Consider the following 13,568-nt stretch of genomic DNA (forward strand, 5'->3'; position numbering starts at 1 on the left):
AGAATCACTTGAACCCAGGAGGTGGAGGTTGCAGTGAGCCCAGATCACACGACTGTACTCCAGCCTGGGCGACACAGCGAGACTCAGTCTCAAAAACAAAACCCTAAAAGTAACATGCACGGAAGGCTTTTCCATGGGCTAGGGATAATAAACATCTCACACCCGTGTGCTCCAGCCCCTGCTGCATCTGGCACAGATCTTGGGTACCCCGTGTGCCTCCTCCCTGGCCTTGTGCGGTTTCTGCTGCCTGGCCCCCATTTCACCCTTCACACTTGATCCATGCTGCCTCCTCCAGGAAGTCTGCCCTGATTCCTGGTCAACCTGAACCACCACCTTGAGACTCTCGTCACTGGATGGGGACCACATCCGTGGTCATAGCTATGACCCTATACCAGCATTTGCTGATGAGAGGCCTGCCAATCTTGGTCAAGTGGAGGGGCTGAGGGACAGCCGCAGGGCCGGTCTAATAACCCAAGACAGGGAAAAAGAAACAGGGCTTTAATGTACGAAGTCTGACAAGGCACAGACATCCTCACCAGGACCAAATAAATAACAACTCCACGGTTGCAGGAAGGCGAGGTCTGGGGAGGGGGCGGCGTCTGAGCTCTCCCAGGGCTGGTGAGCAAGCAGAGCGCCTACAGTCTGTGAGGGGCCTCCTGGGTGTGTCCTGGCCGCTGGAGCAGGTCCAGTTCCCAGGATGGGGATGACTCAGTCACTCTCAGAGTCGGAGTAGTCCGCCACGAGGGAGGAGCCGAGGCTGCAGGCGTGCCGCGTGTTTGGGGCGTCAGCTGTTTCTTGGGAGGAGCCTGCTGGGGACAGGGGCTTGTCCTGACGACTCCCTTCCTGCCCCTTCGGCCCGCTGCACTTAGGGGTCTCAGCTGTTTCCCGAGGACAGTCTCCGGGGAAAACGGGCTTGTCTTGCGCAGTCTCCTCTGGTACCCGCGGTTCTCCAGACTTGGGGGTGTTGGCCGCATGCTGTGGGCTCTCCGGGACGTTCCGAGACCGCCGCCGCACGATGCCCAGGTCCCCCACGGTGATGGGGGAGGTGGCAGGCGCAGTTCTGCGGTTCTGCGCCAGCTTCTTCAGGACGCCGCTGACCTTGCTGCTGGAGCCGGATCCGGGGGTGGAAGGGAACCAGGAGCGACTGATGATCTCGGTCCGCTTGAGCTTCTGCTTGTCCTCGTAGGCTGGAGGAAAAGAGAGGGCATTTCAGGGGCGGCAGGGGAGGAGGTCCAGAACTGCCCTCTGCTAGAGCAGAGCCCACTCATGGCTGAGGAAGCCCCCATCTCCAGGCAACTGTGAGCCTCCCTGCCCACTTTCCCCCGGCTCCCCACGCACAGTCCAGGGTGTGGAACTTCAGCAGGGCCGCCAGCCTGCGGTCATCCTCCGTCTCTGGGACCAGTGGGATGGTCAGGCTCGCCTTGGTCTGCAGGGCCTGGTCTCTCTCCTCCTCCTCCTGGATGGCTTTTTTCTTTTCCTGTGTCGGGGCCAAGAACACGGGAGACAGCAGGTGTGTCAGAGCCGGCTCCTCCTGGGCTAGCGGGCACTGCTCCAGCTCTCGGCGTCTCCATTTACTTTTCTTTCTCTTTTTTTTTGAGACAGAGTATTGCTCTGTTGCCCAAGCTGGAGTGCAGTAGCTTGATCTCAGTTCACTGCAACCTCCGCCTCCCTGGTTCAAATGATTCTCCTGCCTCAGCCTCCCGAGTAGCTGGGACTACAGGTGTGCACCACCACAACTGGCTAATTTTTGTATTTTTAGTACAGACCAGGTTTCACCATGTTGGTCGGCTGGTCTGGAACTCCTGACCTTGTGATCCACCCGCCTCGGCCTCTCAAAGTGCTGGGATTACAGGCATGAGCCACCGCGCCCGGCCTTCAATTTACTTTTCTTTTTTGAGACAGGGTCTCATTCTGTCACCCAGGCTGGAGTGCAGTGGCACAATCATGGCTCACTGCAGCTCCAACTCCTGGGCTCAAGTGATTCTCCCATCTCAGTCTCCCGGGTATCCAGTACTACAGGTGTGCACCACCATGCCCAGCTAATTAAACAATTTATTTTTGTAGAGGCTGGGCAGGGTGGCTCACACTTGTAATCCCAGCACTTTGGGAGGCCGAGGCGGGTGGCTCCCTTGAGGCTAGGAGTTTGAGACCAGCCTGGCCATCATGGCAAAACCCTGTCTCTATTAAAAATACAAAAACTATCTGGGCATGGAGGCATGCACCTGTGGTCCCAGCTAATCAGGAGGCTGAGGCAGGAGAATCTATTCAACCTGGGAGATAGAGGTTGCAGTGGGCCGAGATCGCGCCACTGCACTTAAGCCTGGGCGAAAGAGGGAGACTGTCTCAAAAAAAATAAGAAAATGCTTTTTGGCCGGGCGCAGTGGCTCACGCCTGTAATCCCAGCACTTTGGGAGGCCGAGGGGGGCGGATCATGAGGTCAAGAGATCGAGACCATCCTGGCCAACATGGTGAAACCCCGTCTCTACAAAAAATACAAGAATTAGCTGGGCGTCGTGGCGCGTGCCTGTAGTCCCAGCCACTTGGGAGGCTGAGGCAGGAGAACTGCTTGAACCAGGGAGGCGGATGTTGCAGTGAGCCGAGGTCTTGCCATTGCATTCCAGCCTGGCGCCAGGCAGCAGAGCAAGGCTCTGTCTCAAAATAAATAAATAAATAAATAAATACATAAAAAAAATAAAAAAAATTTTTTTTGTAGAGATGGGGTCTCACCATGTTGCCCAGGCTGGCCTCCAAAGCATGGCCTCAAACAGTCCTCCCACCTGAGCCTCCCAAAGCACTGGGATTACAGGTGTGCGCCACGACACGCAGCCTCATTCCACAGATACTTCTGGGACACCCACCTCGTGCTAGGCTTTGTTCTAGACTCTGGGGACAAAGCAGCAGGCAGAGAATAACCCTTGTCCGGGTGGAGCTGACCGTCTAGTGGTGAGACAGTGATAAGGAGAAAAAAAAAATGCAGGACAGTCGGGTAGTGGGTGGGCTGGGAGGTTCCATTTAAAATGTGGTGGCCACGGTCAGGTGCACCGACTCACACCTGTAATCCCCACACTTTGGGAGGCCGAGGCGGGTGGATCATATGAGGCCAGGAGACTAGCCTGGCCAACATGGTGAAAACCCGTCTCTACTAAAAATACTCTGGAGGATGAGGCAGGAGGATCACTTGAACCAGGAAGCGGAGGTTGCAGTGAGCCAAGATTGCGCCAACGCACTCCAGCCTGGGTGACAGAGTGAGACACCCAATGTCTCAAAAAAAAAAGTCCTATTTTTTATTTTTAAATTTTGAGATGCCGGGGGGGGTCTCACTATGTTGCTCAGGCTGGTCTTGAACTCCTGGTGTCAGGTAATCCTCCCAATGTGCTGGATTGTAAAAGCGTTAGTCACTATGCCCAGCCAAATTTCTACTATTTATAAATTACCCAGTCTGTGTTTTTTTTTTATTATAGCAGCTAGAATGGATTAAGACGGGGCATGATCACCATGTAGCAGATGGGGAAACTGAGGCTCAGAAGGTACAGTGGTCTGCTCATAGCTAGGATGCAGTGGGGAGGGCTGGCCCGGGCCTGGGCCCACCGTGTGTCCCCCGACCTTGGGCTGGAGCCCTGCTCACCCGGAACCGTCTCCGCAGCATGCTGTTGAGGGCGAAGTCGTCCTTCCAGGCGCTCTGAGCCTCCTGGATGTGGCTCAGCGTGGGCAGCGCCTTCTTGAGCGTGCTCCGGTCGGCCTCGCCGTGCTCCAGCCGGAACATGGCGTCCGTCTCCAGCTTCTGCTTCTTCTCATGCTCTGCAACGACCAGAGCTCGGCTGGGCCTTTGGGCCCCGGCGCAGACTCAGGGCCGGGGCCCCCAGGCAGGTAAGTGGGTGGCGCTCACCTGTGGTCAGCACCTGCTCGTTGTCCGCCATGTCCCAGCGCTCCTCCTTGCGCTGGGCGCCACTCACGATCACGTAGTCGCAGTTGGCCGGGTCAGTCTGCATCTCGATGTAGTTGACACAGAGGTGGCATTTCATCCGGAACCTGGGAGGGAGCGGTGGGCAGAAGGCAGGAGGCTGAGGCTGTGCCCCAGGACAGCCCTGTCACCTCTGCCTGCTTCCTTCCACCCGATGGACAAGATTCATTTGACAAGAATTCACTGAGCACCCACTATGTGCTGTGTAGAGCCATGGGCAAAAGGGGCACATCTGGGCACCCAGAATGGACCCGCTATCAGTGGAGCTGCGGTTGACTTACTCATTTGTTCATTCACCTGTTCATTCATTCATTCATTCACTCATCCGTTTTATTTTTTGTTTTTGAGATGGAGTTTCACTCTTGTCGCCCAGGAGTGCAACAGTGCATTCTCGGCTCACTGAAACCTCTGCCTCTCAGGTTCAAGTGATTTTCCTGCCTCAGCCTCCCAAGTAGCTGGGATTACAGGCACTGCCACCATGCCCAGCTAATTTTTTTGTAGTTTTAGTAGAGATGGGGTTTCGCCATGTTGACCAGGCTGGTCCTAAACTCCTCACCTCAGATGATCCACCTGCCTTGGCCTCCCAAAGTGCTGGGATTACAGGCATGAGCCACTGCATCCATTTTTAAAGTTCATTCAATCATTAGTTTATTTGTTCATTCATTAATGCATTCGTTTGTTGGTTCACTGATTCATTTGTTAAGTTAATTCATACATTCATTTGCTCATCTGGATCCATTTGTTAATTCATTCATCATTTGTTCATCCATTCATTTGTCCATTAGTTCATTTATTCCACAAACGCGCCCAAGACAGGCTTCTCTGTGGCAGGCTCAGTGCCAGCTGCTGGGGACATTGCTGAGTAGTGGAGAAGCCAACCTGCTTGTGGACAGGCTGATGTCCCAGCAGGGGCCACCTTGACAGCAAGGGCACAAGCAACTGGTTTTGAGTCTCACTTTAGAAAAGGTGTCTCTGAGCCGAACACGATGGCTCATGCCTGTAATCCCAGCACTTTGGGAGGCTGAGGCGGAGGGAATCACCTGAGGTCAGGAATTCAAGACCAGCCTGGCCAACATGGTGAAACCCCATCTCTACTAATACAAAAAATTAGCCGTGCTTGGTGGCACATGTCTGTAATCCCAGCTGCTCTGCGGCAGAAGAATCGCTTGAATCCGGAAGGTGGAGGTTGCAGTGAGCCAAGATCACACCACTGCACTCCAGCCTGGGGGACAAGAGCGAAAACTCCGTCTCAAAAAAAAAAAAAAAAAAAGTTCACACATGTAACTACAAAAAAAGAAAAGCCAGAAAAGTTGTCTCTGAGGGGTGGTGTTTGAGCAGAAACTCCAGGTGAGGGAGGAGCCTTGGAGCTACCTGGGTAAGAGCATTCCAGGTGGAAGCACAGAAGTGGGTGTGTCCATAGGGTGTGTGACGGACAGCGAGGAGGCCAATTAATGAGGGGACAGTGGGAGGAGGTTAGGGTGGAGAAAGGATAGGCACAGTGTGCAGGGCCTTGTGAGCCGGGAAGAGGACTTGGGCTTTTACTGAGGAAGGTGGGAGCCATGGAGGGTTGGAGCTGGGGCATGCCCTGATTGAGAAACCAGGGCGGTTTCCAGGAGAGTCCTGCAGGGAATGGCTTCCCTCCCACCCAGGCTCTTTGTAGCCCCCTCGCCCTGTGGCCACCTGACCTGCTCCCAAGACGCCACCAAGCCGCCCTTACCTGTAGATGGGGGTTGTGTAGTAATTGCCCACCTTCTTCTTTTCTGCGTTGTAGCGAACACCTGGAAGGGGGTCGGGTGGGGGTGGTTATTTCATTGCCGTCTGAATTTTGCAGATGGGTAAACAGAGGCACAAAGAGGCTCCCTGTCACTTGCTGAGGTTTCCCCAACTAGGAGGAGTCAGAGATGGGATTGGAAGCCTGAACCTGGCTTCCATGGCCAGACAGTCACTTGTGTGCCCGTCTCCTCCCTCATTCCTGATCAGGACCCTCCCACCCCCACCCCGGCGGCGCCCAGCAGTTTAGGGGTCTGATGTTTGCAGGAATGAATGGACGGGGCGGGCGGAGGCTCACCCATGCCGATGTGGTTCTTACAGCCGTCGCACCAGATGTTATAGGGCATCTCAAATCTGCAACGACAGACAGGATCTTACTTGCACTTGTCCACTTGGACACTCCCTGGGTCTCCACACCTGCAACTCCAGTTGCGGTTGTGATTCGAGGGGTGGGGCATTAGACTGCCCCAGCCTCATGAGAGTTGCTGCAGTCATATCACACAGGAAATGGATATGAGGAGAAAGAATCACAGCCACTGTAACTGAGTGGGAACCTCCCGCCCTGCTCTACAGCAGACTGACCATGTCCAGGGACAGTCGCCCTTGGGTGCTGCTGCGAGGTTTTTTTTTTTTTTTTTTTGAGACAGAGTCTTCCTGTCACCCAGGCTGGAGTGCAATGGCGTGATCTTGGCTCACCGCGACCTCCGCCTTCAGGGTTCAAGCGATTCTCCTGCCTCAGCCTCCCAAGTAGCTGGGATTATAGGTGTGTGCCACCACACCCGGCTAATTTTTTCTATTTTTAGTAGAGACAGGGTTTCTCTGTGTTGGCCAGGCTGTTCAGCCTCAAGTTATCCACCAACCTCGGCCTCCCAGAGTGCCGGAATTACAGGCATGAGCCATTGTGATTGGCTGGTGCTGTTTTAACACCTCACCACGTCAGTGAAACCAACTTCTGAACAAAGGAGGAAGCAGTTTTCAGGGCGCTGTCCGCAGGCAGTTGTGTCTGATTAGAGTTAGAAAAGCTGCTGTGTTATCGCTGTATTTCTTTATCACAGATGTATGTATGACATGGGATCCCAGCTTTCCATTTAACAGCAGTGAGATAGCTTTCCCTTTATTTATTTACTCTTAATTTTTTTTTTTTGGCTAGGGTCTCACTCTGCTGACCAGGCTGGAGTGCAGTGGCACGATCACAGCTCACCGCAGCCTCGACCTTCTGGGTTGAAGTGATCCTCTCCTGTGTTAGCCTCCAAAGGTGCTGGGATTACAGGTATGATTATTGGCTTTTTAGTTCTTTTTTTGAGACTGAATCTCACTCTGTTGCCCAGGCTGGAGTGCAGTGGCATGATCTCAGCTCACTGCAACCTCTGCCTCCCAGGTTCAAGCGATTCTCATTCCTCAGCCTTGCCAGTAGCTGGGATTACAGGTGCAAGCCACCATGCCTGGATAACTTTGGTATATTTAGTAGAGAAGGGGTTTCACCTTGTTGGCTAGGCTGGTCTCAAACTCCTGACCTCAGGTGACCCACCCCGCCTTGGCCTCCCAAAGGGCTGGGATTACAGGAGTGAGCCACTGTGCTCAGCCACGATCACTGTCTTTTTTGAGAGTCCTGTGGGATCAAGTCCAGGCTGGCCTGCTACAGGATGAGATACAACATGAAGCAGAGCCCAGTTGTACAGGTCAAGGCCCTGCTAGACCAGCCAGTCCCCAGCTAGCCAGCTCTGAAACACATGGGAACCCAGGCCAGATCAGCCCAGCCTAGCCCAGCCAAGCCCTGCCCAGCCCTTCCAGCCCCAGCAGAGGTATTTTGCTGAGCTGCAGACATGTGAGCAATAACAAATGCTTGTTTTGTTACGTGGCAGTAACTGACTCGTACAGTGACTTTCCACATTATGGAATGAAGACCCTGCAGCACTGGGCCAATGGGCACTGAATTCTCCTTGAGACTGAAGGAAGGGGGCAGGATGGTGGCGTCCTCAGGTGATGCCAGGCCTTACCGGATGATGAGGATGCCCTGTGACAGCTTCCGAGCCCGCTCCCGAAGCGGGTGGCTGTTGTGGTACCGGTTGAGAGAGCCATGCTGTGTGGAGAGGATGAGGGAGTGGATTAGTGCTGCCGAGTTGGGGGGGCTCATGCTTTTCCGCCACCCCCACTGCTTTGGGACAAGTGCCTCACAGGTGGGAGAGGCCTCGTTCTTACGTCCTGCACAATGGTGTTCACAGCAATACGGGAGGCACCCAAGTCTTACTGGAACACATGTGCTTGGAACCAGGAATGTGAGTTTCAATAGTCCCCCTCCTATTTATTTATTTAGAGATGGAGTCTTGCTCTGTTACCCAGGCTGGAGTGCAGTGGTATGATCTCGGCTCACTGCAATCTCCACCTCCCAGGTTGAAGCGATTCTCCTGCCTCAGCCTCCCGAGTAGCTGGGATTATAGGTGCTTGCCACCATGCCCGGCTCATTTTTGTACTTTTAGTAGAGACAGGGTTTCACCATGTTGGCCAGGATAGTCTCGATCTCCTGACCTCGTGATCTGCTTGCCTTGGCTTCCCAAGGTGCTGGGATTACAGACATGAGCCACTGTGCCCAGCCCCATTCCCATTTATGAACTGAAAGAGCCAGGGGACCCTGGGTGAGTGACCTCATGTTTTGCCTTCCTGAGACTCAGTTTCCCATCTGTCAACTATGTATAATGGTCATCATTACTTCCAGGTTTATGGGGAGGATGAGGTGAGGCGACAATACTGGCGAACATTCCCTGGGGACTTCATGTGTATCACTTCATTTTTTTTTTTTTTTTTTTTTTGTGGCAGGGTCTGGCTCCGTAGCCCAGGCTGGGGTGCAGTGGCGTGATTATGGCTCACTGCAGTCTCCACCTCCTGGGCTCAAGCGATCCTCCCACCTCAGCCTCTCGAGTAGCTAGGATTTATCCCTCAATGATTCTGTGAGGTCAGCTCCTTTTATTTTCCCCTTCTGACATACGCAGACACTTTGGCATAGAGAGACCAAAGTCCTATACTCAGGACTAGGCAGTGGGACACTCGGGCCCTGACTGAGCACCTACTGTGTGGGGACACAGCCATGAACAGCTCTGTCCTCATGGAGAGAATGTTCTAGTGGGAGAGATGGATAAGACACAAATAAATCAACAATAAGGGAGGGAATTCTAAGGGCTGTGAGGTTATATAAAGTGCTCTGCCATGCCACAGAGAACGAGACAGTGGTCAGGGAGGGCCTCTGTGAGGAAAGCCCTTAAGGAACTGAGGGGATGGTGAAATGGAGGAAAAGATTCCAGGGAGAGGGGACAACCAGGACGCCAGAGGTGCTGGAGCTGGGGGAGCCAGGGGGTCTGACCCTTCATCCATGCGCCCTGCCTTATCCTGGGCCCCTGCTGTAAACACACTATGCTCCTTGCCGGACATGGAGTGACAGGTCCCTCAGGAGAGCCCCAGTTACCACCCAGAAGTGAAGACAGCCCGAGCCTCATGTAATGAGCGGAGTACAAAAAGACCCTGGGGGCCGCCCATCCTTCCGCAGCAGCGGCTCTGACCCCAAGGGGGATGACGTGGGCCTTTCTGCTACTGTGGAGCTGGAGGAGGGAGCCTGCTCTTACCTTTTCAGGGTTGAAGTCCGGAGGATAGTACTTGTTGACCCCTTTTCTTTCACCCTGCAAAGCGGAACAGAGACATGACTGAGAGAGAGGCGGATTTGGTATGGCTGTGTCCCCACTCAAATCTCATCAAAAAAATTTTTTTTGATTATTTATTTATTTTATTGAGATAGAGTCTTCCTTTGTTGCCCAGGCTGAGTGCAGCGGCGCGATCTCGGCTCACTGTGATCTCAGCTCACTGCAACCTCCGCCTCCTGGGTTCAAGCAATTCTCCTGCCTCAGCTTCTCGAGTAGCTGGGATTACAGGTGCCTGTCACCACGCCCGGCTAATTTTATATTTTTAGTAGAGACAGGGTTTCACATGTTGGCCAGGCTGGTCTTGAACTCTTGACCTCAGGCGATCCACCTGCCTTGGATTCTCAAAGTGCTGGGACTAGAGGCATGAACCACCATGCCTGGCTTAATATTTGTATTTTTTGTAGAGACAGAGTTTTGCCATGTTGGCCAGGCTGGTCTCAAAACACCTAATCTCAAATGATCCGCCTGCCTTGGCCTCCCCAACTGCTGGGATTACAGGCGCGAGCCACTGCGCCTGGCCTCATAATGGTTTATTTTATGTTATATGAATTATACCTTTTAAAAAAATGAAGGAAAGAAAGAGAAAGAAGGGGACGGGGAAAGGGAAATTTAGGCTGAGCGTAGTGGATTACTTGAGGACAGGAGTTTGAGACCAGCCTTGTTAACATGGTGAAACCCTGTCTCTACTAAAAATACAAAAATTAGTGGGATGTGCTTGCTTGAACCCAGGAGGTGGAGGTTGCAGTGAGCCAAGATCGTGCCATTGCACTCCAGCCTGGGTGACAAAGTGAGACTGTCTCAGAAGAAAAAACAACCAAAGGAAACATTTTAAAAGCACCCCTGGGTGATGTTAGTGCACAGCAACATTTCAGACCCACTGCACCAAAAGAGGGTGACCCCGACATAGCATCATCTTAGAGCTGTGGGAGGGGAGGAGGGGCTGCTTCCAGGGTCCAACAGACTGGGAGAGGAGCCCAGGGCACATGAGGCTGTCTACTCACCATCTTGGCAGCTGCCTACTGGTCCTCACCCTCAGGGCGGACGGTCGGAAATTGGCCTTGTGAGCGCACTGCCCTGTCCTGGCCTCCTGCGGAGCCTCGCAGAGGGTCCACTGGCTTCCCTGCAAAGATGTCGTGGGCCGTGTGGTGGAGCCGGCTCACACAAGACTCCTGCCAGGCGTTGGAGGCATCCAAAAAGCGGCGTGTGTCTGTTCAGGAAGAGGAGTCCTGCCTACTCAACAGCCAGTGTACGCATCACATCTGACACTTTCATCTCTCTGTGGCCCCGACCGGTCCAGCACCCATCATCACTCACGTGGGCCAGCGCCGTCTTCTCGTCTCCTGCCCTGCCCCTGATGCTTGCTCACCCTACAGCGGCCCGGGGGATATTTTAAAATATGGACAGCCAGGCGCGGTGGCTCACGCTTGTAATCCCAGCAGTTTGGGAGGCCGAGGCGGGCGGATCATGAGGTCAAGAGATTGAGACCATCCTGGCCAAAATGGTGAAACCCGTCTCTACTAAAAATACAAAATTAGCTGGGCATGATGGCGGGTGCCTGTAGTCCCACCTACTTCGGAGGCTGAGGCAGGAGAATCGCTTGAACCCAGGAGGCAGAGGTTGAAGTGAACCAAGATGGTGCCACTGCACCCCAGCCTGGGCTACAAAGTGAGACTCCATCTCAAAACACACACACACAGACTCATCTGACCACTCAATCCATAGTCACTAGTTTCCTGGAGTTGTTTTTTTTTTTTTTTTTTTTTTTGAGAGGGAGTCTCACTCGTTGTTGGCTGGATTGCAGTGGGGTGATCTCGACTAACTGCAATCTTTGCCTCCTAGGTTCAGGTGATTCTCCTGGTTCAGCCTCCTGAGTAGCTGGGATTATGGGTGCCTGCCACCATGCCCAGCTAACTTTTCTATTTGTAGTAGTGGTGTTTCACCATGTTGCTCAGGCTGGTCTCGAACTCCTGACCTCATGATCCACCTGCCTCAGCCTCCCAAAGTGCTGGGATTACAGGCGTGAGCCACCGCACCTGGCCTGTTTCCTGGAGTTCTGATCACATCCCCTGTGTCTGTTCATGTCTCCCCAGCCAGGTTACACTGTGCCATATCCCCAACACCTAGGACAGTGCCAGGCCCAGATAAACGTCAACGGGGTGAGCGACTGAGAGAACTGATTGAGGCTCCATAAGGGTCACAGTCAGTGCAAGTGACACAGGTAACAAATGTGGGGGCTCCTCAAGCTAGGGGTGGTGAGACGCCCTCCCAGGTTTTGGAAGGGAGCCTTTTAGGTCAAGTAGAAGGAAGTTCAAGTTTACACTAAAGAGAGATGCTGTGAGGCAGTGAAGTGTATTCTAGAACAAAGATTGGCAAAGTTTTTCTGTCAAGGGGGGAGACAGTAAATATTTCTGGCTTTTTAGGACAGATTATCTCTGCTCCAACAACTCAACTCTGCCCTTGTAGCTAGAAAGCAGCCCCAAACAACATATAAATGAATGGATGTAGCTGCATGCCAATATAAATTTTATTGACAGACACAGAAATTTGAACTTCACATACTCGTCACCTGTCACAAAGCATTATTCTTTTGATTTTTTCCCCAACCACTAGAAAATGTAAAACCATTCTTAGGGGCTGGGCACAGTGGCTCACACCTGTAATCCCAGCACTTTGGGAAGCGGAGGTGGGTGGATCAATTGAGGTTGGGAGTTCAAGACCAGCCTGGCTAACATGATGAAACCTGATCTCTACTAAAAATACAAAACTTGGCTGGGCACGGTAGCACACACCTGTAATCCCAGTTACTCAGGAGGCTGAGGCAGGAGAATTGCTTGAACCTGGAAGGCAGAAATTGCAGTGGGCCAAGATCATGCCACTGTACTCCAGCCTAGGCGAACGACAGAGTAAGACTCCGTCTCAAAAAAAAAAAAAAAAAAAAAAAAAAAGGAAAGAAAACAAGCAAATGAACGAGGTTCTGATGGAGTGGGGGCTATGTGATGAGGTGGAGAGGCAGTGGTGCCAAGTCCTGGATATAAACTGTTCTGCTCTCATCGTAGTCTTGGATACTCCAACTATAAAGTATGCCCCTTAGCTTAGATTATTCCAAGGTTCGAACCTATAAATACTTTTGCCAACAAAATAGGTAAGTGCCTCTTGAGGCGTTAGGGGTCACGGCGCCCTGGGCTTGAATCCCAGCTCCACTCAGCTGGGTGACCTTGGTCAGTGTCTGCACTTCCCCGGGCTTGTATTTCGTCCCTAGTAAAGGGCGAATGATGACAAGACTGACTTTCTGGGGTTGCTGCGAATCAAATAACACACGGGAAGAGCCTGCAAAGAGCAAAAATATTCCGTTTACAGGAGCGTGAGGGTGTGCGTGTCTTAAGATGGTTTTACTGGCTCAGTAAATGACAGACGGGGCTATGGGGGGGGTGCGTGTAGATATCTCTGGTCCTTCGTGCAAAAGTAATTACCGACCCTGTTTGTCCTGGGCTTCCAGCTCGGGCTCGGAGTGCCACCGTGCTGCTGCCCATCTGCTTGACTTGGGGCAAACTGTTTTCTCTAAGCCTCGCTTTCCTTATGTGTAAAACAGCTGGTTAAGGCATTTAGAGCAGCGCCTGACACCGAATTAAACGTTGGCAGTTTAGTAATTTATCTTGCTCACGGTTTACAAGCATCATTTTTAAACAATCTGGTGAGGTAGGGACTTATTGGTCCCATTTTCCCGATGCGGAAACCAAGGGGCCTTTCAGGCATAATATGGATGCGGGCTAGGATGGGGCCGGGGCCCGGGCACTTGGGTCGGGGGTCTCAGCTGGGGCCTCGGGGACTTTGGTCGTGGCTGGGACCTGGGCCGGCTCCGGGCATCCAACTCGGGTCCTCAGCTCCGCGTCCCGCGACGCGGACGGGCGAGCCAGGCGGCTCCTAGGCCAGGGTGAGGCGGCGGCTGGACCCCGGCCTTCCCCGATCCTCCGCACTTACCTGCCCTCCTCCCGACGTCACGCCCCGACCGTGCCCGGAAGTGAGCGCTGGGAGCTCAGTGAAACTGGGCGCCCTCTTCGCACCACCCAGACGCCGGCGCCAGGCGGGGCGAGACAACAGCACCGCGCTGATTGGCTGAATGCCGATATGCCGCGCGTTCTGTGACGCCG

General features: G+C 53.3%; 1 protein-coding gene across 2 annotated transcripts; it reads right to left on the reverse strand.

The window, feature by feature from the left end:
• Positions 1-482: 482 nt before the first annotated feature.
• YJU2B (YJU2 splicing factor homolog B) lies at positions 483-13,478 on the reverse strand. Of its 2 annotated transcripts, none has more exons than XM_012457830.3 (10): positions 13,399-13,478; positions 10,422-10,627; positions 9,346-9,399; positions 7,729-7,811; positions 6,030-6,085; positions 5,679-5,739; positions 3,887-4,029; positions 3,626-3,798; positions 1,339-1,477; positions 483-1,187 (listed from the first exon to the last, which is right to left on the reverse strand). In XM_012457830.3, the coding sequence occupies exons 2-10, from the start codon at positions 10,422-10,424 to the stop codon at positions 709-711; spliced, it is 1,191 nt and encodes a 396-aa protein (XP_012313253.1). In that variant the 5' UTR covers positions 10,425-10,627; positions 13,399-13,478; the 3' UTR covers positions 483-708. The 2 variants fall into 2 exon arrangements, with proteins under 2 accessions (XP_012313253.1, XP_012313254.1); XM_012457831.3 differs by having other exon boundaries at positions 10,422-10,540; positions 13,399-13,472.
• Between the last annotated feature and the right edge of the window lie 90 nt (positions 13,479-13,568).

Source organism: Aotus nancymaae, unplaced genomic scaffold (assembly GCF_030222135.1).
Source record: "Aotus nancymaae isolate 86718 unplaced genomic scaffold, 86718_ANA_hifiasm-v0.15.2.pri h1tg000028l, whole genome shotgun sequence".
NCBI classification, from domain to species: Eukaryota; Metazoa; Chordata; class Mammalia; order Primates; family Aotidae; genus Aotus; species Aotus nancymaae.